Below are 23,772 nucleotides of genomic sequence, written 5' to 3'. Positions count from 1 at the left end.
TTAATTTACTTTCAAACAGATAATGCTTAAAAACAGTATAAAACTCAAATGACATAAAAAGATACACAAAGATCAATCTACTTCTCACTCTCGGGCTCCAGCACCCAGCTAACCCCACTCGCAACTGTGGGGCAACCAACATCACTGTATGTGTCTATCTATCTAAAATAACTGTTCTCATGATTAATGAATATTTTTCTGAAATGACCGCATATTTTAATATCCACTCTTCTGTTCCATTATTTCTTAGAGCTCACTATATAAACAGAATGCTTATTTACCCATACTGTTGTCAATGTGCTGTGTTATGAAACTTTCTGACCTTTGGAAATCTATAAGTGAAAATGGTGTCTTTTTCTGATTTTAATTAGTATTTTTCATATTATGGATGAGGCTGAGTATCTTTTTTCATATATTTAAGGGTAAATTCCATTTTCTTTTCTGAAAACTGATTTCATATAATTTGCCCATTTCCAAACTGGCATGTAAGCCCTTTTCTTATTGATTCACAGTACTTCTTTAATTATAAGGAAATTATTCTTTAATCGTTATATGAATTGCAGATACTCTGCATGGATAATAATTACATGTGGTTGAATTTCTCATTATTTTATATTGTTACTTCCGGGTTTTATGTCGTATTTAGAAAGCCCATCTACATTCTGATCTTTTTTTTTAATCTTCCATTGTTTTTTTCTAGTGCTTTTATAGTTTTGTTTTTAACATTTCAACAACTGATTCATCTAGAAAATTTTTGGTGTAAAGTATGAGGAACAGATTCAACTTTCTTTCAAGACAATGACCTAGTGGCTCTCAATCCATTCATCGATTTCACCAGATTTTAATTGAAATATACTCATAAAGCATTATGCTCAGTTAGCCTGTTGGATATATGTTACTTAATAATCAGAAATTATTTATATTATTTGAAAATTTACATTCATTTATAATCTCCTAACAAAATTTTATTTCAAAAACCTTAACAGGCATTTAAATACTATTATTATAATTATCTATTTCCTTACAATAAACATAATTTACTATTACAATGGTTTTGCTGAAAAATGTTTTCTCAATCTAAGCATTCTTATAGTCAGATAATTTGATTTCTAGGCTATTACATTAATCATCACCTTTAAAACTTTAGAGTGTCCATTTTCTCTCACAAATATCATTATATTTCTAAAACTATTCCAAACTTAAAAACTTAAGTCTTTGAATTACAATCTTATTACTTTATATTTCAGGCTGCAATTGCTTCTTCTATCAATCACCTCCAAATTCATGTAGTAATAAAAATGTAATGATTATTCTATAATTTTAAGTCCACTATGAGTAATGGTATAGATACTGTTTACTCCTTATCAATAATTAATATAAAGCAAAATAACTTACTCTGCCTACAGGGCTCATTGGATGCACTGCATAATCTGAAGTCACATTATAGTTAGAAGCTTCATTTATCAAACTTATAGGTCGTTCCTTCTTTTCTTCAGATGTCATGGTTGCAACAGTCCTGAAAATATATGTCAAAATGCTAGAACTTGCTGTGTACGTAACCCACTTTACAATAACACTTCCCTACAGTTAACTATGCGAGTGTACTACTTTTTCACAGTACGTGGATCCTAGTTACTCTAGAATCAGGCCTTGATACTTACAACAACTTTAAATACAGCTAACACTTTTCCTAAGTCAAAAACACATTATTATCATGTTTATTTATTATGTTTTAAGACAGGAGTCTCACTCTGTTGCTCAGGCTGGAGTGCAGTGGCGTGGTCTTGGTTCATTGGAGAATCTGCCTCCCAGGTTCAAGTGATTTTCCTGCCTCAGACTCCTCAGTAGCTAGGACTACAGGCACACGCCACCATGTCCGGTTAATTTTCTATTTTTTAAGTACAGTCAGGGTTTCACCATGTTGGCCAGGCTGGTCTCAAATGCCTGACCTCAAGTGATTTGCCCACCTTGGCCTCCCAAAATGCTAGGATTACAGGCATGAGCCACCGCACCCGCCCTATCATGTTTATTTTTAATAGGCATTATTGCAGATATTCTACTTGGTCATCCAACTGAAAAATTAAAAATGAATTATAAGATTATTCTAATTTAAAAAGCAATAACAATTTCAGTAACTAACTCTGTGAATAGCTCTATAGTATAATACATTCTTACACATATTTCATTTGACGCTTATAAAACTCTTGTGAAATAGTGATTATCACTATCTGATTTAAGGACGAGAAAACTGAGCTCAAATTACTTTAATAATCTAACCAAGTTTACATAGTTTCTCTATGCTTGCATCCCGGGCTCTTGAGCTTACTGTGTTTGAAGTACTATAAAAATAGCTTCTGAGATTACATTCCTCATGAAAAAATGTTTAAGTCAGGTTTCTATATGACACATCATGAACAGCTGGCATTCTGTTATTATACTTGACTACAAATGTCCAGATAAGAAAGCTGTTAAATTGAAATATAAATAACAGCAATTTCAATGCTAACCCAATTCTGAATACAGGCATTCCATGAAACTCTTTACTTACTGTTCATTCACTACAAAAATACAATTGTCCTGTGATGGTTGTCCTGTGACTGGATGTTTGCAGGTCACTTTCCTTTCATTATGGCTGAAAAAAGAATAAAAGAAAAACAGAATGTGTAGGTATTTAAAATGCCCATTTATTTATTGTAACATTAAAGTTAGTCTACAAAGGAAATGAAATTCAAACTCCCAGCCTTTTGATTGTTTGTTTGTTTTTGAGATGGAGTTTTACACTTGTCGCCCAGGCTGGAGTGCAACGGCAGGATCTCAGCTCACTACAACCTCTGCCTTCTGGGTTCAAGCGATTCTCCTGCCTCAGCCTCTGGAGTAGCTCGGATTACAGGCGCCCACCATGACGCCCAGGTAATTTTTTGTATTTTTAGTAGAGACAAGGTTTCACCATGTTGGTCAGGTTGATCTTGAACTCCTCACCTCAGGTGAGCCACCCGCCTCGGCCTCCCAAAGTGCTGGGACTACAGGCGTGAGACACGGTGCCTGGCCACCAGCCTTTTGAGATTCCTAAATATATCTTTCCTACTATCTATTGGGAGTGCCTGTGTGTGAAAATGTTACTTATATTTTTACAAAACAGTAAAATGCATCCCTTCTCAGTCTGGTCTCAATCCTTTTTCATTATTTTATAAACAAAAGTAAGTTGCAGGCCAGGTGCTGTGGCTCACGCCTGTAATCCCAACACTTTGGAGCGCCAAGGAAGGTGGATCACTTGAGGTCAGGCGTTCAAGACCAGCCTGACCAACATGGTGAAACCCCATCTCTACTAAAAACACAAAAATTAGCCGGGTGTGGTGGTGTGTTCCTGTAGTCCCAACTACTCAGGAGGCTGAGGCAGGAGAATTGCTTGAACCTGGGTGATGGAGGTTGCAGTGAGCTGAGACTGTGCCATTGCACTCCAGTCTGGGCAACAGAGAAAGACTCTGTCTCCCCCCAACCCCCTCCCCTCAAAAAAGTAAGTTGATTTGGCTGTTTGGCTCTTTACATTGCATTGTAAAATACAAAGATTACTGTATTTTATACTTTATAGGTGGGTCATGAAAAATAAGTATGAGTGTCTACCTACCTCCACTGTTTCATGGTCCAACATGGGTGCATTACAGAGTACTAACGCCAAATTCATAAATGGAAAGAAAACCTAACAGTACTACTATATGGGCACCAGTACCTTAAAAAAATAGAAGGTTCTGAAACAGGAATACTTTACAGTGTTTCTGTTTTACAAAACTTATATAGATAATGTAATGATATTAATTTTTTGACACTTGAGGAAGGTATGTTGTAGAAAAAAAATGAAATCTGAAGGAGAAGCAAAAATCTTAAGTAGATGAAATGTGGAAACAACAACAAAAACAAAGAAACATCTGTTATGTTTACTGAAAAAAACTGCTTTGAATTAAGTTATGATTTTTTTGGAGAATTAGATGTTTGCCTAAGAAATAGTATTCTTTCTAGGTTGAGTGATAAGGTCTTCAACTGTTTTTGAATGAAAGAAGGAAAAAAACCCCTATTTATTTAAGCCAAAAATACTAGATGCTCAAAATAATATGCAATATACATTGATATATTAAATAGTCTATAATAATTTTCATTAGGTCATATACCATAAAGTAATCTGTAACAGAGACCTATCATTGACATGCCTGACATTAGAAAATTTACCTTGTAAGGTCTGCTTGAATATTAGTTTTTTTTGTTAATCTTAAAATATTAGTACATATGCTCTGTATGGTGAGAAGTCTATAACCACAACCTGCAAACTTCCAGGTAAATTTCATATGCTTAAGTTCTTTTTCCAAATCCTAATTTTCATATTTTTTTGGGTAACTCAATACCCTGAAACTTAATCCATTAAATAAAATTGAAACTATATAAATATAAAGATATAAAGTTTTTAAAAAATTCCGTATTGACTATTGTAAAAGTAGAATCATTAATGAAACATAGTGTTTCTATTATTCCTTAATTCAAGTGGTCTAAGAAACACATAGAGCCAACTGTTAATATTTAGAAAAATTTTAATACATACAGCACTTGACACCCTGGGAGGTAGCTGGCTCACTGTTAGGTCCTGACCATTGTCCTTGGCACAAGGGAGGAGTGACTGCTGAGGACCACAGGAAGGGCAGGGAAGGGAAGATAATGATTCTAGCCTTTTCTCAATTCTACCAAAGTTTGTCCCCTGTATTATTACAAATTGTATGTTTTCATCTTAGATCTGCCATTCTTTTCCGCATTTCACAAGTTGTTGTTGTTTTGATGGGCCTCAAAATCCAGATCAAGAGAATCATCAGTTCTGCTACAATGCTTGCTGGAACTGTTTCAACATGATTTGTATGTTAAAGGAACAATTTGAGCATAATACGACTTTGCACTTGCTTATGCATGATTTTATCTGTGAGAGACTCTAGATGGATGCAAAAAACTGCACCTGACAAAACCCAGCCACACAGGAGTACACAAAATGTATATCTGCACACACCTCAAACATGTAGCAGCTACTTCAGTTCATTGCCTGTTTTATGAAACACACTTATCCACATCTGGTGATACAACTTTTTTTTCTTTTCTTTTTTTTTTTTGAGACAAAGTTTTGCTCTGTTGCCCAGGCTGCAGTGAAGTGGCACAATCTCAGATCACTGCAACCTACGCCTCCTGGGTTCAAGCAATCCTCCTGCCTCAGCCTCCCAAGTTAGCTGGGATTACAAGCATGTGCCACCATGCCTGGCTAATTTTTTCCATTTTTACTAGAGATGGGGTTTTGCCATGTTTGCCAGGCTTGTCTTGAACTCCTGGCCTCAAGTGATCCGTCAGCCTTGGCTTCCTAAAGTGCTGGGATTACAGGTGTGAGCCACCGCGCCGGGCCTACAGCTTTCAACTCAATTTCAGATAACCTTCCCCCCAAAACTTCCCAAAAATTCACGTGCTGAAACCCTTTCAACACCTAGTTACTTTCACAAGCAAACTGCGGGTCTTTTTCAAGGCCAAATGTCATATTTATTATGCTACCATTTTTATTCGGTTCCTGTACGTGTTGCTAATGAAGTTTTTGAGTGGTGTGCTCCTAAATCCATTCCCCCGCCAAGCCCTGTGTTTTTTTGTTTCCAGATTTTGCACGATGAGGTGATTTTTAGAGACACACATGCTATATTTTTGCAAAATATATTGCACTACTAAATTACAAACTACCATATCACTATCCTATTAAAAATGCATTAGAATTTTAACAGACACTGAAACAAGGTGTCATTTAAAAAAATTCTTCCCAGATATTTTATGCTTAATAAAAACTGAAAATAAAAAAAAGTATTTAAAACAATTTGTATTTCTAGAAGAATCCTTATAAAAAGAATAAAATTCACGTCTTTATTTTATTTTTTTATTATTATTATTTTTGAGACGAGTTTCACTCTTGTTGCCCAGGCTTGAGTGCAATGGTGCGATCTCAGCTCACTGCAAGTTCTGCCTCCCAGGTTCAAGTGATTCTCTTGCCTCAGTCTCCCAAGTATTTGGGATTACAGGCATGCACCACCATGCCTAGCTAAAAAAATTTTGTAGTTTTAGTAGAGAGGGTTTCACCATGTTGGTCAGGCTGGTCTCAAACTCCTGTCCTCAGGTGATCCACCGGCCTCGGCCTTCCAAAGTGCTGGGATTACAGTTATGAGCCTCTGCGCCCGGCCAAATTCAGGTCTTGATATAAGACATACCTATGGTCACAGAACAAACTAATTCTCACCTTGTCTCTGTAGTCACTGTGGCCTAGTAGGAAGTCCAGACTTTTCTAAATACAATGCCAGTGTTTACCTACTCTTACTTCCAGACTTCCCGTGATGATGTTTTAATGTGGAGGTCTACATAAGTGGTTCTCAATTGGGTGATTTTGCCTCCAGGGGAACATTTGGAAATCCCTGGTAACATTTTGAATGTCACAACTGGGGAAATGTTACTGGTGTCTAGTGCATAGAGGCCAGGGTGCTGCTAAACATTTTATAATGCAGAGTAGAGCCCTCCATGTCCAAATAAACCTCCAGAAACGTCAGCAATGCTGAGGGTGGGAAGCCCTGCATTAGGCTATCATAACCCTTAAAATAACTGACTCTACTGAATAAGAAAAGCAATATTTACTATTCGTGTCCCTGTATTTCTCTAAACACAACAGAGGTAGCAGAAAACAACGGTAGTTGAGAGCACAGTTTGTGAAATCAGACTACACAGGTTTGAATCTCAGCTCCTCCACTTAATAGCTAGGTGATCTTTCGCAACTTACTTTACCTCTCCGTGTCTCAACTGAATAAACGCAGCTATGTCACAGGTTATTCCTTCATTTAGTCAACATATACATATATATACACACAAATATTTTCATAAATATAACATCTATATAGACATATATTTATATACGGTAGTCCTCCCTTATCTGTGGTTTTGCTTTCTATGGTTTCAGTTACCCTCAGTCAACTGCCGTCCAAAAATATTAAATAGAAAATCCCAGAAATAAACAATTTTTTAAGTTTTAAATTGTGAGCTGTTCTGAGTAGTGGGATGAAATCTCTCTCCATCTTGCTCTATCTCATCTATGATGTGAATCATCCCTTTGCCCAGTGTCTCTAAACTCTCGATGCTACCTGCCCCATTAGTTACTCAGTAGTTGGCCTGGTTCTCAGATTAACTGTTGAGGTACTGCAGTTTTTGTGTTCAAACAACCTTTATTTTACTTAATAAATGACCCCTCCACACACACACCCAAAGTACAAGGCTTGTGATGCTGGCGTGCTGTTACCCTTTAATTAGTTATAGTTAATCTTTTACTGTGCCTAATTTTTTAAAAAACAGAGATGGGGTCTTGCTAGGTTGCCCAGTCTGGCCTCAAACTCCTGGGCTCAATGATCTTCCTACTATGGTTTCCCAAACTGCTGGGATTACAGGCATGAGTCAGCATGGCTGGCCCACTGTACCTAATTTATAAATTAAAATGTATCATAAAGCAGTAAGAAAAACATAAAAAAATCCTTGCCCTCATGGAACCTACTTTATAATGGAGATGTAGAAAATAATAAGCACTTGATAAATGTTATTTACAATTATTATGAACTGCAGGACATTGAGTATATGTCATCATTATATTAGTATTTGGTCAATTATTTAAATTAAAAGTTTAACTTTGTTGCCACCCAAATACAGTCACATGTCACTTAACTATGGTAATACATTTTGTTTGTTTGTTTCATCATACTCAACCCCAACTATGGTGACACATTCTAAAAGATATTAGGTGATTTTAGTTGTGTGAACATCATAAAGTGTATATACACAAACCTAGTTGGTACTGTCTACCATAAAAATAGAAAATATACTTATATATAAATCTAGGCTATATAGTATAGCTTATTGCTCCTAGGATAAAAGCAGGTATGACATGTTACTGTATTGAATACTATAGGCCACTGCAGTATAATGTAAGTATTTGTGTATCTAAATATATCTAAACATAGAAAAGGTACATTAAAAAACATGGTATTATGCCTGTAATCCCAGTACTCTGGGAGGCCAAGGAGGGTAGATCACTTGAGGCCAGGAGTTCGAGACCAGCCTGGCCAACATGGCGAAACCCTGTCTCTACTAAAAATACAGAAATTAGCCAGGCATAGTGGCGCACGCCTGTAATCCCAGCTACTCTGGTGGCTGCAGCATGAGAATTGCTTGACCTCAAGAGGCAGAGGCTGCAGTAAGCTGAGATAGCACCAATGTACTCAAGTCTGGGCAAAAAAGTATGGTATTAAAGATTAAACACTCTATCCCCCAGGCCATAATGCAGTGATGTGAACACAGCTCTCTGCAGCTTCAACCTCCCAAAGTTCATGCAATCCTCTTAGCTCAGTCTCTTAAGTAGCTGGGACTACAGGTGCACACCACCACCTAATTTTTAAAATAGCTACTTGGGAGGCTGAAGCAGGAGAAATGTTTGAGCCCAGGAGTTTGAGGCTGCAGTGAGCTATGATTACCACTGCACTCCAGCGCAGGCAACAGGGCAAGACCTTGTCTCTCTCTCTCTCTCTCTCTTTTTTTTTTTAAGTTAAATTTAAGTTAAATTTTTAAGTTAAATTTAAGTTAAATTAAGTTAAATTTTTTTTAAGTTAAATTTAACTTAATTTAACTTAATTTTTTTAAAGGACTCCGTTAATCTAGAGCGTTCAGGGCTAAAGAAAACAGGTCATATTTACAAGCTCAACTTGCTGATTATGCTCTAAAGGTCAGTATAAAATGAATGAATGCCCCCACCGTCACCTTTTTTTTTTTTTAAAAAGATACCAAGGAATTGATAAATAGCAACACAGTTTGCTTGTGCTTTGGCGTTATGTCTTTTTCCTATTTATTACCAGAGTTTTAATCATTTACTATAATCAGAAGAGTAAATGAAAGGCCTGATACTTTAAAGCTTCTATGAAACTATTATTTCAGTTAATAATAATTTGGTTGTGAAGGATTTTAAGATGACTAAATCAGTGTGCATATAAAATGATATATATATTTCCATTAAATTGTATAACACTAAAATGACATGTCTACTGGAGATAAAATAGAAATTCATTAGTTTACCTAATTCCTTTTCCAATCTTATGTATTTTATAAACCAAATAATGAATTATGTAGGTAACTACTGGAACACCTGGGCTATGCTAAACTTTTAAGCAGATATCTTAGTTCTGAGCTTTCTGGAAGCTTAGATAAAAAGAGAAAGCTAAAGCACACAGCTCCTATGAACTAGTGACGGAAGGAAGAGCAATTTACCAGGTTTAAATCAACTTTAAGTGACAGGTTTCTTTTATATAAATAACTAAAACTGTACGACAGCACTCTGAAAATGGGGGAAGTTGGTGTTTGTCTCCCTTTCCAGGGTAATTAAAGGAAGATACTTTTCGTAGAGTCTACATTGCTATGGTTTTCCCTCCTCAGGAGACATATAAAGGAGGATGCCAATGGCATTCCTTAAAAAACATCATAACCACGCACACCTTCTCTCATGAAAATAAACACATAAAGTGTACATTTCAATATAAACCCCAATTAAAATATGCTATTAGAAAAAAAAAAACTTGTTTGTTAATATGGTGTTTCATATTTCCAGTTAAAATAATAAAAGTCCATAAAAGTGAGGGGACTATTTCATTCCTAATGGAGAGTTACTTCAAATTACACAAGGAAAGAAACTCTTCAATGCAATTAAGTACTAACTGACAAAAGAAATTTGGTATTAAAATTCCTGTCACCTAATAAGACCAAAACCATGCAGAACTTCATTGAATGCAAACATCTTTTATCTGATACCTACAGGTAAAATACCCTTATTAGAAGTTATTTAAAAATCAGAATTTGATTTATATAGAAATGAATCCAGTACTAAATGTACTAATTTTTTTTTTTTTTTTTTTGGTCTCACTTTGTTGCCTAGCTGGAGTGCAGTGGTGTGATATTGGCTAACTGCAACATCCGCCTCCCGGGTTCAAGCAGTTCCCTGCCTCAGCTTCCTGAGTAGCTGGGATTACAGGCACCCACCACTACGCCTGGCTAATTTTTGTATTTTTAGTAAAGATGGGGTTTCACCATCATGGTCAGGCTGGTCTCGAACTCTTGACCTTGTGACCCAGCCGCCTCAGCCTCCCAAAGTGCTGAGATTACAGGTGTGAGCCACCGTGCCCAGCCGTAAATGTACTAGATTTAAACATTTAAAAATTCCAGTAATGTTACATATATATAACAAAGCAGTAGGCCGGGCGCGGTGGCTCACGAGGTCAAGAGTTCGAGACCATCAAGGCTAACACAGTGAAGCCCCATCCCTACTAAAAATACAAAAAATTAGCCGGGCGTGGTGGTGGATGCCCATAGTCCCAGCTACTCGGGAGGCTGAGGCAGGAGAATGGTGTGAACCCGGGAGGTGGAGCTTGTAGTGAGCTGAGATTGTGCCACTGCACTCCAGCCTGGGCAACAGAGTGAGACTCTGTCTCAGAAAAAAAAAACAAAGCAGTAAATGAGATGTATTTTTAAAATCACGTATGAAAAAGAACTATTCCTGATTTTAAAATAATACTTATGATTTCAAAGAGATGATGACTCAGGATTTCTTAATACTGCAGCACTGCCATCTTTACTGGGTTGCCCTATGCTTTTTAGTTAGGCAACCTCACAAGCCCAAGCTGGCTGCTGTATCACAAAGTAATACTCTGAACCACAAAGTCTAGAGTTAAAAGGAAGGTTTTTTGTCTTTTGTTTTTGACAAAGTCTCACTCTTGTTCCCCAGGTGGGAGTGCAATGGCACGATCTCGGCTCACTGCAACCTCCCCCTCCTGGGTTCAAGCAATTTTCCTGCCTCAGCCTCCTGAGTAGCTGGGATTATAGGCACCTGCCGACACGCCCGGCTAATTTTTGTATTTTTAGTAGAGATGGGGTTTCACCATGTTGGCCAGGCTGGTCTTGAACTCCTGACCTAGGGTGATTTGCCCGCTAAGTTTCCCAAAATCTCTCTGGCCATCTTTCTCAAGAATCTCACTAGTCAGAGATATGAGATTCCATGTCCAAGTCAACCAACGGCAAAATAAGTGGGACTACTATGGTGAGGGAGCTAACTCCAGTCAAGATGCACAACTTTGTCTGTGGCCCACCTAGAGGAAACTGAATAAAATGAGGTTATATTATAACACCAAGGAAAAAGGGGAAGGAATAGTCTATTGGCTAAGAAATATTCTGTTTTCTTAGACAAAGCAACTTACATATGGTCCAAAGGAAACATGTGTGCTAGTATATTCAAAAGTAGATTTCTGTGTTTTATATGGTAAAAGAGGAAAATGGTTTTACTAATTTCTTGCTTTGGGAAGGTAAAAGGGTGATTTAACCTGAACTTCAGATCTTTAGAGATTTTGTTTCTACCTTCAGTAACATGTTTTAATGTTTTGGCTACACACTGACTACCTGTTATAATGCAGTTCTTCCTTGTGGGAGCATGCGTTTTTGGTGGGTTTTTAAAAAAATCTCTATTTCATGGGTAACTTCAGTGACAAAGCAGTTAAAAATCCACTCTGCTTTTTAATCCAAAATCCACTATGCTTTTAAAAAAGAATACTGAAATTGCTATTAACACATCGCCAATAACAGGCAATACTATTCTTCTGAGTGATACATTACAGTCAGGCAAAGCAAGCTGTATTATGCAGTGTTTCATATGTGTAACCATGGTAACATCATTGAAAATGTATCTACTGTGCAAAACGAGTAGTATGTATTTTAGAATCCCACAGAAGAGATTTCAGTTGTTCCTTGCTAAACTAAGATGTCAACCCATTTATATGATTTGCTCTGAATCATGTATTTCCCTTACGGGAAAGAGAGAAATATTTAATTCAGTTTAAGAAAAACAGAATAGCATATTGGTTTGGCAGCTGCCATTTGGCAATTCTTCTGCCGATCCTGGCAACAAAAGCCAGTATTATGACTTGGACTTTTATAAAGGCCCAACCCACAAAAGCTGCCACATATCCACAATAATGTTAGACTTGAGTGGGGCAGAAGAGGTGTGGAAACTATGGAAGCTATTGTATTCCTCTGTGAAGAAAACTACACAGCAAAAAGCTCAGATGTGTGCTTTTAACTTGTGTTTTCAGTATCCTTCTAGTGAAACCAAAAAGAGTACTATAATTTTTAACTATAATTTACTACATTCTCAAGTTGGCCTTAGTTGCATTACTCTATAAAACAATTATACTCTCCAGCTTGTCTTAAAAGTGAAGAGCTTTCATCAATAGAAATCACACAGTGTCTTGTAATTTTGCAACTCAAACAATCAAATCTTAATTAGGTTTAAAAAACATGTTTGTAGCAGCCATTTAGTTATTAAATCAATTCAGTCTATGTTAGTCAAGTAATTTAAAAATTATTATTAAATACAAAATTTCTTAATGTTTTACATAGCTAACTATTTTATTTTCATTGTAATAAAAAGGAGGAAAATGTCCTGTTGAAATCTGGCTGCTACAAAGACTGTTTCTGCAATTTATTTTTAAACTGAAAATATGCTGGCACAGAAAATTGTGCCTACAATTAAAGGCAATGTTTTAAGAACAAAAGAAAAACATTAAAAGTGCTCTGCCTTTCTTGAAACTGAATTCTTGCATCTTGGTTATGTGAAGAAATAACCACTGAGTTAGCAATCTCAAAGATTGTAATTTTTTTTGTGGGGTAAAACATGAAAAGTATATATTTCCTTTCCCCACATTTAGCTCTAAATGCCATTTGCCTTTGACTTAGAACTAACTGCTTCCAGACATCCTGCTCAAACCTCAATGTTTCATTTACCCACCATCTACAAATTCTTCTTAAGGTCTTAACCCTTTATTTTCTATTCTTTCTCCTCTCAACATTTAGAAAATGGGTAACTTCCAATTTCTTGGAGGAAAAGAAGGGATTAATCAGGTGTGAAAACCTTGCTCATCCTCACGTCCAGCAATAAATAGTGTGATCACCACCATAACAGCTACCACTTAAGCATTTCACTCAGTGCTACTCACATATTCAGCTGTCACACAATGGCCTTGACAATCCTCACAGAGCCCATTTGAGGTAGGTGTTATTATTTGCAGTTTATGAATACATAAACTGAGGCTCATAGCATTTAGGAAGTTGCCAGAAGTCATACTCCAAATAGGAGTGCCTCCAAGGCTTGAGCTGCTCTCCTTTTCAGATCCCAACCTTTCAACAGCTGCCCCTTTCTCCAACTCTTCCACAGCCAACGAGACTTCTCAGTTCTGTCTTTCATCTTGTGTTCAACGACACTAGAACAGAATAAAGCCATACTTTCCTTAGAGGCCCTTTCCTTCTTCCACTGACAGCAGATGTGCCATGTACATGCTGCCTCCCTCACTGCTCCTCTTCCCTCCTCCTCTCATCTCACTGCCTACCATCACCCCAGGATCATTTCTATCTGAAGCACAGCAATGAAACCTTTCCCAATTCCAGTTTAATTTTAAACCCAATGCCTCTCATCCTTGGAAGTTTCACAATCATTTTCTACTTTTAGCTGTTCAGACAAAATTACCACCAAAACAGATTTAGAAATGTTACCTCACATTTCTACCACTACCGGTATCAAAGAATTTAAATACAAATAATAACAATTGTAAAGCACATCTTGCACCGAACAGGAACTAAAAATCTTGCTTGACTCAGAGGAGATGACTTAAATCCCAGTGAGAAAATATGAGTATGATGTAACACTGTAAGTACAAAGCTAAAACCATTATTACAGACATTAAGAACATTAAGGGGAAAAAAATTAAATGTTCAAAACATAAAAGGCTCACATACCAACTCCCCTGTTTTAGAATTTGGTTTTTCACTGATAATTTCGAAGTTACCTTTCTTAAAAGCTCTCTTGAATAAAACCAGCATACACATTAAGAATCTACAAAATGGGCTGGGTGTGGTGGCTCATGCCTGTAATTCTAGCACTTTGGGAGGCTGAGGCAGGCGGATCACCTGAGGTCAGAAGTTTGAGACCACTCTGGCCAAAATGGTGAAACCCTGTGTCTACTAAAAATACAAAAATTAGCCAGGTACAGTGACGCACACCTGTAGTCCCAGCTGCTAGGGAGGCTGAGGTATGCATATTGCTTGCTTGAACCTGGGATGTAGAGGCTGCAGTGAGCCGAGATCGCGCCACTTGACTCCAGCCTGGATGACAGACTGAGACTCTGTCTCAAAAAAGAAAAAAAACCACACACACACACACAAAACAACAACAAAACAAAACAAAAAAAACCACCGGAATTTACAAAATGAACACCTTTTAATGAGTTTAAAGCAATTTTGAAAGTAATGTAAGAATGATGCTAGTTAAAAACAAAATGTACCTATCACATCCATCCCAAGTATCATGGCACAGTTACATTTTAGATCACTTGATAAATTAAAAGCAAAAGTGCTTAACATAATTTAGATAATTCTTTCAACTGTAAGTCATTTGAGTGACTCTGAACTTAACCATTTAAGAAAATGGGAAGATTAACTGGTACTATATGGTTAAAAAAGAAATATGATTCTTAAAATGTACACACTAATTTGCCAAAGTAATTTTCTGCCAAGTATTCTAGAATTAAGTGATATTGACTGCTAATAACATCTCAGCCACTGTGCAGGCATATACGGTTCCGAGACTCTCTTTTAAAAAAAAAAAAAAAAATTATTTTTACAATTTCTTTTTCTTTTCTTTTTTTTTTTTCTTTAGACGGAGTGTCACTCTATTTCCCAGGCAGGCTGGAGTACAGTGGTGTGATTTCAGGCTCACTGCAACCTCTAACTCCCGGGTTCAAGTGATTCTCCTGCCTCAGCCTCCCAAGTAGATGGGATTACAGGCACCACCACCATGCCCAGAGAATTTGTGTATTTTTAGTAGAGAAGAGTTTTATCATGTTGTCCAGGCTTGAACTCCTAGCCTCCAGTGATCGCCTGCCTCGGCTTCCCAAAGTGCTGGGATTACAGGCATGAGCCATCACACCCAGCTATTTTTACAATTTATTTTTCAACTGAAAAATTAAGACAGTATGTATTTATCATATACAACATAAGACTCTCTTTAACAGCATCCCAATCCATCTCATTGTAACAAGACTTTTCACTATTGAGTTTATCATCCAAGCTGAGCTTCAACTTCTTTCTGTAGAACAGGAATCAAAACTAAAAAACCAAACCAAACTAACCATAAGCAGCACAATAAAACCCCTATCCCTTTAAAAGGATAAAGTATCTGGTTATATACCAAGGCATATTAGCTGGATCTAATAGAGCCCTCACCATAGAATAGCTGAACTTGAATGTGTCAGTCGAATCAGATTTCTTAAAAACAAGTAAATTATGTTACTTCCTTGCTTTAAATAATAGTGGGTTCTCTGCATCATCTTTAATGTGAAGTATAATGGCTTGCATACAATTATAATTTAATGAATAAGGAACACTGATAATGTGATCCAAGGTTAAAGTTTACTGTTGAATGATACATGGAAAAAGCACTTACAATAAAGCCACATAACAGAATAAAAATGCTCACAGGTATATTTTAGTGGGTTAAAAGAATACTTACTCGAAAAGTTGCAAAGTCACTTGCATAAAAATATTGTGTCACAAAAGTCTTACTGACTTTTAAAACTGGGCAGAACCCCAACTCAGAAACATTTTAATAATCAGAAATATTCTCGTCATTTAAAAGCAATAACATGGCATTCAAAAATATACATAGCCTGTAATCCCAGCACTTTGGGAAGCCGAAGTGAGAGGACTGCTTGAGGCCAGGAGTTTGAGGCAAGCCTGGGCAATAAAGAAAGGCCCTGTCTCTACAAAAAATAATAATAATAATAAAAAAATAAAATAATAATAATATTAAAACTTAGCCAGGTGGGGCGGTGCATCCTTGTAGTCCCAATTACTCAGGAAGCTGAGGTGGGAGGATCCCTTAAGCTTAGGAGTTCAAGGCTGCAGTGAGCTATGATGGTGCCATTATGCTCCAGCCTGGGCAACAGAGCAAGACCCTATCTTTAAAAAAAAAAATCTCCCTAATGAATGCTAATTTGTAATATTTTATTGTTACATGCATTAAACAGAAGTTTATTATACCTTTGGGAAGGAAGCAAAAGGTAAATTAGTAAAAGTTTAAGAATCTACTCTTGTGTGTGTGGTCATACTCCACTTTAGAAAGTTAACCAAATTATACCCTACACATAAATTACCACACAATTTAAAGAGATCCAATTATTTTACTGTAGATAAAACACATTCTTTCCAATAGAGTCAAACTGATAGAGGAACAGTTCAGTTTAAACAGGAAAAAAATTGCTAATCACTTATTCTTTATCATGCAATATTCATTTTCATATGCTGCATGAGCTTTATCTAAACAATTTCTTCAAGAATAAAAAAGTAGCTGACTCATAAGTCAAATGATATTCCTATGATACAAAAAGGTTTTGTAAAAAACGGTTGGCTTTCTTTCAAAAGAGCTATCTCGTAGCATAACAAATACCTTTATTCATTCTATATGTGGTAGGTACCGGTGACACAGCCTTAGTTAGTAATATTATAAATACAAATAAACAAACATGAAGAGTCACATAACCATAAACAAAATACAAAGGGGAAACCGACTAGGGATTGATCTTGCTTAGAAAGCAAAAGAGCAGAGAGGGCATTATGGAAGTGGCTACCATTTGAATTGAGCCTGGTGGAATCAGCGGGATTAGTCAGATGTGGCTGGAGTTCAGTGCAGATTGAGGCTGGCTAGGGCACAAAGAAATGTGGTTGAAAATCTAGGCTTTAACTAACAATACGTTTATGTATATAAAATGCATTATATAAGTTTGAAACAATGTATTTGTTCCCCTCCTAGGTTTTCTTTTACTTCAATTCCAAAATAATATATTTTTTAAAACCCTGAAAAAGCCCAAATAGTAATGCACTTCATGTGATGCACACGGCACTTAATTTAGGTTCAGTTTAGTCAACAAATTATCCTCAAGCACTGAGAAATTTCTCACTTGCAGACGAGGCACAAGTGGGACAGAAATCCAACCCAGAATAGCAGGGTAAGTAACCCAATTCCTATAGCAGTGACATTGTGAGCAGAATGGGCAATAACGAGAGACATGGGGGAAATCCAGTGGCCACTGCAGGACACTGGGATGGCACTATTTCACTCTGGAGACGCATTTCCTTCCAGCAGAGTATAACGCAGGGCATGCTAACACAGGCTAGTTAACTGGCAGGTTTTGATCATCAGAGTGAAGATGGAGTCTCTACAATGCAAAGATCAAGATATTCTCCTCAGGTATTTAACTTGCTTTGCCAATTCATTTTCTTCCTGTTGAAATATTTAGTAAGCACCCGATATATACAAGGTTTTGTACTGTCTACCACGAGGAAACAAAAATATAGTTTAAGACTATAAGGGCCTTAAGACCAATACTATTCCATCTGAGTTTACTAGGCTAAATTTCAAACAAAGAAGAGTAGCACAATTATACTTTTTCAAGCAGTCTATAGTATTGGTGGAAAGCGTTCCTCAAAGCATACCTTATCCACTGGAAAACAGACAAGTGCTCTGTTTCACTGCTTTATTCTCGAGAAAAACTTATATGTTAAATTTCAAGTTATCCCCACAGCTCTGCTCATTGCCCTCTTCTTTTACTTTTTTTTTTTTGCCAGATATAATTTCCTGTTCATACAAAAAAAAGTTGAAATAGTTTCTCCTCACTTGAACTTTTGTAGCAACCCATGACCTATGATGTCATAATGTCTCAAAAACATCTTTGTTTAAAATGTATACTGAATATTCCAATTCATCATCACCACAGTAACTTACTGATTAAGTTTAAAATACAGATTTAAAGCCATGTTAAAACATTTTCAGTGGATTCAAGATAAATTTTTAAAGAGAATAGAAATATTCCTCTGTATACTTAAACTGGGTAGAATCTTAGTTGGAATCTGAAAATTCGGCAACTTAAGGAAAAAATTGTGGATCTTAAATTAAGACTTTCAAGTCAAATAGAGCAAACTTGAAGCCCTACTTCTACATTTCTATGCTTCTAAGTATAGATGTATAATATACTGGGAGTCATAATATGAAGCAGTTATTGTTAATTCCTAAAACTTGTTATTCCTTTCACATTCACAGACAAAAAGCTGATTTAGATCACTTCAATACCTAACGATATTATTCACAAAAAATATGTACAGCAAGTCATTCTTCAACTGCTTCAGAAAACTGAAGTGAAAATATTTAACACATTTAGTAAGAATTTCCATATCATGTTTTCCTCATCTAGACTTGAAAACTAGAGTAGTAAACACACAAAAAACTACAGTAGCACAATTATAAGAAAAAAACTATTATTTTTTTATTCTTAAGAAAAAACTTTGTTTGGAAATTCTTCTAAAAGACCTTGAAATCACAAGGCTGCTGCCGAAAATGCAAGAAAACAATTATGCCAGAAATGGCAAAGTGTAAGACGTTATAGGCTTTAGTTTGTACAATATAAATAGAATGAAATTACAATGGTATCATTCATCCATATGAAACAGGGAAAAAGAATTTATAAGCAAAATAGCTATGTCTAAAAATAAAATAAAAAACTTACCCAACATAACCTACTTCTTAAACTAATGCTTTTAAAACAACAAAAATCAATTTACAGAGTACAATTCAAAGAAACATGAATTGATATTATTAATAAATCTTGCCTGGCCTCTACAATTAACAGCAGAACTCTTAATTTCTTTAAAAATTAAGAAATGTCTTTAAATGCTAAATAAAATACTATCTATAATATATAATCTCCTGCCATTATATCGCTCTTAAATTTTAAGTCAGTAAAGATTCCTATTTTGAATCATATCACTGAAATGGCCCAAATAACTGAAGAATTAAAGAAATAGCAGCTTCTATTAATAAGTTTAGACTAGTATTGGTACACCTTAAAAAAATTATATAATGTATAGTGTTAGTACCTCCACAGGAACATCTGAAGAATTATTCATCTAATTCTCTTTGGAGGTCTAGGGGCAAATCAAGCATCTTCTCTGAGTAAGTTAAAAATAAGGTATAATAAGATTTTAAATACAAACCTTTAGGTTTTAAAGCAATTTGTGACTACTATGTATTCATGTAGCCTAAAGTTAAGGAGAGACAAAGACGAAGATATTTCCAATGCTCAAATCTTAAAATGTTCAAGCATTTGAAAACCTAATGAATATATTTGTATTTCTACAACAATATAATATTTATAGTATGTAAATCCTTTGCACTAGACATTGTGCCTGGCACTAGAGCTACAAAGACTATTTGCCATAGGATCATTAACAGAGGAAAAGGACTACTGTTCACTTAGCCATTAGCTATTTATTATTAATACACAAAAGTAACAAGAATTACTCACCAGGCTTCACCAAAATCAATTCTTAAAAGGATGTTCAATTACAGGCAAAAAGGACACTGGAGTAAAAATAAGACTCAACTCTTTTGTCTTCGAGCTGTTCTCAATGAGCACTATGGGGATGAAGCACTGAGGAAATATACTGTGGTTGTGAGGCTGGCCTGCCACTCTGGAAGTCTGACACCAGACTGACGTCACACTCAAACATGTCATTGCAGCCGCAAATTAAGGCAGCTCCTCCAGGAAGAATCTGTTGTGATTATGCATGCCTTCCAGCCATAAGAGTAAAATATGATTTCAATTCCCTTAAAATTGGCATATAGCATAGGATAAAACACCAAGATACATGGCTGCAAATAGTTATTGAAGAAAGCATTTACTGAGTATTAAAATAAACCTAGCTCTAAATAAATGGATACTTCTTGTTTAATCTGTAAGCACACCAACTAAAATGACTCTAAAAAACAGTTTTTCCTGTTCTTTCCAAGACGATACATATTTGTTTCAAAAATTCAAGCAATAAAAGGTATATGAAAGACTATAACTGCCTGGAATTTCACCACCCAGAAATGATGATGATGGCTGCTCAGTTTTATCGATCACTTACTATGTTAAGCACTTTACAAATTCATGTGAGCCTCACAACCCAACAAGATAGATTCTATAATAGTGATCTCCATTTTACTGAAGTAACTAAGGCACAAAGTAGTTAAGTAATTTGCCCACAGTCACAATGCTAGTAAGTTATTAAACAGGATTCAACCCCAGGTAGAGTGCCTGGGCTGCCCAGACATTTGATTACCAAGGTATACTAACTAGCAGAAAAGATAAGAGTTGTTAACATTTTGGTGAACATCATTTCAAACCAGAGTTTGTAACATAAACATTATGGTACTTATTTAACAGAAGGAAATAGAACTATACATGTTGTTTTGCAACATGCTTTCTTTCACTCAATAATATGCTGTGGACAGGTTTCCATGTCAGCAATTACATTCCTAACTTTGCTTTTGTAATGACTGCTCAGACATCTTTGTGCTTTTCTGTGTTTAGCTATGTAGGATAATTCTCAGAAGCGGGATGGATAGGTCACAACATGTGCATGTTTTCAACATTTACACACACTATCCTCCAAAAAGAGGTAACAATGTATATTTGCACCTCGGTGCATTAAATTTCTCCTTTCCCTACATCTCAGCTCATACTGAATACTGACAATTATTTTTCTTCTTTGCAAGAAAAGTCATCACACTGTTTTAATTGTGTGTATGTTTCAATTTAAAGTGAGGTTAAACCTTTCTTCATATGCCTATTCACACAGAAGGCAGTACGGCTTAAAGGTCAAAAGCACATCAGCTATGAAGTCAGATGACCCCAGTTCAAGCCCAGTTCCTTTTCTCAACAGTTTTTTGACCACAGGCAGGTTACTTAGCCTCCCCATGACTCCATTTCCTTTCAGAAAATAAACAATAATGTAATCCTCATGAGATTTTTCTGATTATTGTATAAGAAAAACCATGTCAAGCAATTTGAACAGTGCTTACCACATAATAAATGTTTCATTAAATGTTGACTGACATTTAGTGGCTGACTGTATTTCTTCTACAGTTCCTGCCCTTTACCCAAAATGGGGATTTTTAACAGTGTGTGGGCAAACCATTTTACAAAACATATTGTACGTACCTTGTTAGAATGCTACTGATATAAAAATTTTTAGATACCTCAATCTGAGTTGTCTTACAACTAAATCTAGCACGCAACATAACTGGTGCTAAAACAAATTCCTTTCACATGAAACTGCTGTAACAAAAATTAAAAATAGCATCTCAAGTTGAGAAAACAAAATTGTATCATGTAATTTGAAATATAGATAAGCAAGCCAACACAGTTTGCTATAACCAGAAGGGTTTGCATATGTTTTAGAGAAGTAGTGATTCACGATCTTTCTCATTTTTTTCAGTGAAGGCTTTGTTAGTTTCAAATATGTTCAAGTTTAAGCTCCTCATACAATAGAAGAAAACAAATCCATTCTCAGAAACATGAAAAAGAAGTCAATGAAACAACTTTTCCACAGTTCTAAAAGCCAAGGACAGCCCCCTTTAAAAAACAAATCAGAGAAACTAAAATAAAAAAAATAAGCTATAACCTATAAACACTGTATGAAGATTAAAATATCATAATATTACTATCCTTACCCCCAAATCAATTTGATCTTCTATTATATAATAAAGTCTTCACTGTTCTCTCATCAGACAGCTGTAACAAAACACCTCTAAAAACTTACTATGAAGGAATTTTGTATTATCCTGACAGAGCTGGTTTAGGTGTATTCACTGTTGTATATGCTATAAAAATCACCCCATTTGAAGGCAGACATTTTTGTAATAAAATTGCAGCATGATGTCTGCATAATCACACAGTGGCATGGTGGTTCTGCATATGGCTGCCAGGAGAAAAACAATACAACGAATCAGCAGGGATGTGTCAAGGGACTCTGGAAGCTTATGAGGGATACTAAGAAGCATCAAGTCAACCAAGTGTTTGGTTTATGAAGTTAGCAGTACCCTGCACAGCTTCTCTAGAACCTGCGAGGGTCAGGCCCTTTTATACAGTCACCTTTTTTCAGAAGGACTACCACAGGGAAAACACAGTTGTGAAGGGGAGAATAAGATAAGGTCCCTGCTCTCAAGGCCCTAACAGCCTGAAGTGACAGTTTCATAGGAAGGAGAAAGAGCTGTAAACAGATCATTATAACACAACCTCATTTGTAGAGCACAGAGGAGGAAATGGCTAAATGCCTGGGGGAATCTGGAAAAGGCTTAACAAACTGACAGCTGACCTAACTGTTTCAAGAGGTGATTTCAGTTACAGGTAGCAGTAGCTATAAAAGCGCAAATCTAAGATGTAATCTAAATTTTACATTTAAAAAGGATGCCCTGTTAAAGAGAAACTATTCATTCAAGGAAAACAATAGGTTACAAGTAGGGCAATTCTCACAAGTTCCTTGTAAACTTCTGCCCAGTTTTCCCCAAATGTCACTGACGACAAGCTTAGCTTTCTCAATTCTGCCCAAACCACATTTTAGGAAAAGAAGCTTAGGAGGACTGTGGATCAATGCTCCACTACTTCGTGGGAGCTAATAACGTCTTTAAATCAAGGGGAATGCTAAATCTCAATTAATCCTGATTCTCTTTTCATGTTATCTCTATACTATAGGTCAGGAACAATGATTCATTAAAAAGCCACAGAAAAAAATCCCGTGAGGGCCTCCAAAGTATTCTCCACCAAATAACATGTTTCAGCACATTCCTCAGCAATATTTGTGATAATGACTAAAGATCTAATTGTGATATTTATAATTTTTCAGCCCTTATGTTAACTCTACTTCTCAGTGCCATTTAAAACCTTGACCACTTTCTTCTTCCAAGTGCCAGCCTTGACCTTGACTTAACCTAGTTTCCCAGCATTCACTCTAGTAAACAGGATTCTGTTTAAACAACTAAATCCAGCATGAGGTGTTCTGAATACCATAAATTGGTACCAATTTACTCATCACACATATTCAAAGTAGTTCTTTTAACAAGTAAGAAACAGATCTCCTACCAATCTCTTTTCTATACAGTAAGTAATAGTGCTGTACAACACGATGCATGCAAATGTTTCACCATTTGACTACTGATTTTTATGGCCTAGGTTATTTAATACAAATTGTTCAGATCAGAAAAATACTAGTACAATGAGAAGAGTACAACTGCATATTACATCCCAAGTTTAAACAGAGGCAAAAATTAAGAATAATGATAATCTCCTTTCCCTCTCTTCCCCAAATTTCCAAATTCATTTATTTTGGTATAGCACATACCATTTGTTCATGACTTAAAAAAAGAAAAACCAAAGTAACACTAATTACAAAAGTAAATTTTAAAATAATTTGAAAATACGGTGTCTTTCTCTCTTTCATTTCCTCATTATTGTCTGCTATAAGTTGGTAATCAGGTAAAGAGTAAATCAGCTTACAGAAATTAAACCCTTACTCCTAATGATTACCTGAGGTAGGCTTCAAATATCCCATGAACTTACAGCACAGGTAACCACTATAGAAACTGAAGTAGAGTATAAGAATAAACTCTATGCCACCAAGGAAGACAATCGATGTGGGTGTGGGGCCAACAACTTCTAAACACAATGCTAGTCTCGTCATCCTCATTTGATACCAACATAAAAGTTCAGATATTTTTCATCCACT

The 23,772-nt window shown here is 36.0% G+C and overlaps 1 protein-coding gene across 25 annotated transcripts in view; it reads right to left on the bottom strand.

Moving 5' to 3' along the window:
- The window catches only part of PLEKHA5 (pleckstrin homology domain containing A5), a 249,361-nt gene that overhangs the window by 119,775 nt on the left and 105,814 nt on the right, over positions 1 to 23,772 (bottom strand). For 18 of the 25 annotated variants that reach the window (XM_073020527.1, XM_073020529.1, XM_073020524.1 and 15 more), the window contains 2 exons: positions 2,549 to 2,632; positions 1,396 to 1,516 (listed from right to left, as the gene is read on the bottom strand). In XM_073020527.1, coding sequence (XP_072876628.1) covers positions 1,396 to 1,516; positions 2,549 to 2,632 — 205 coding nt within the window. Of the gene's footprint in view, positions 1 to 1,395; positions 1,517 to 2,547; positions 2,633 to 13,115; positions 13,380 to 19,529; positions 19,674 to 23,772 lie in introns of those variants that run through there. The other 7 variants (XM_007967828.3, XM_037990298.2, XM_037990300.2 and 4 more) reach the window with 4 other exon arrangements.

This window comes from Chlorocebus sabaeus, chromosome 11 (genome assembly GCF_047675955.1).
Source record: "Chlorocebus sabaeus isolate Y175 chromosome 11, mChlSab1.0.hap1, whole genome shotgun sequence".
Lineage (NCBI taxonomy): Eukaryota > Metazoa > Chordata > Mammalia > Primates > Cercopithecidae > Chlorocebus > Chlorocebus sabaeus.
Note: the sequence above shows the minus strand (reverse complement) of the source record. Positions and strands in the feature narration are given on the sequence as shown.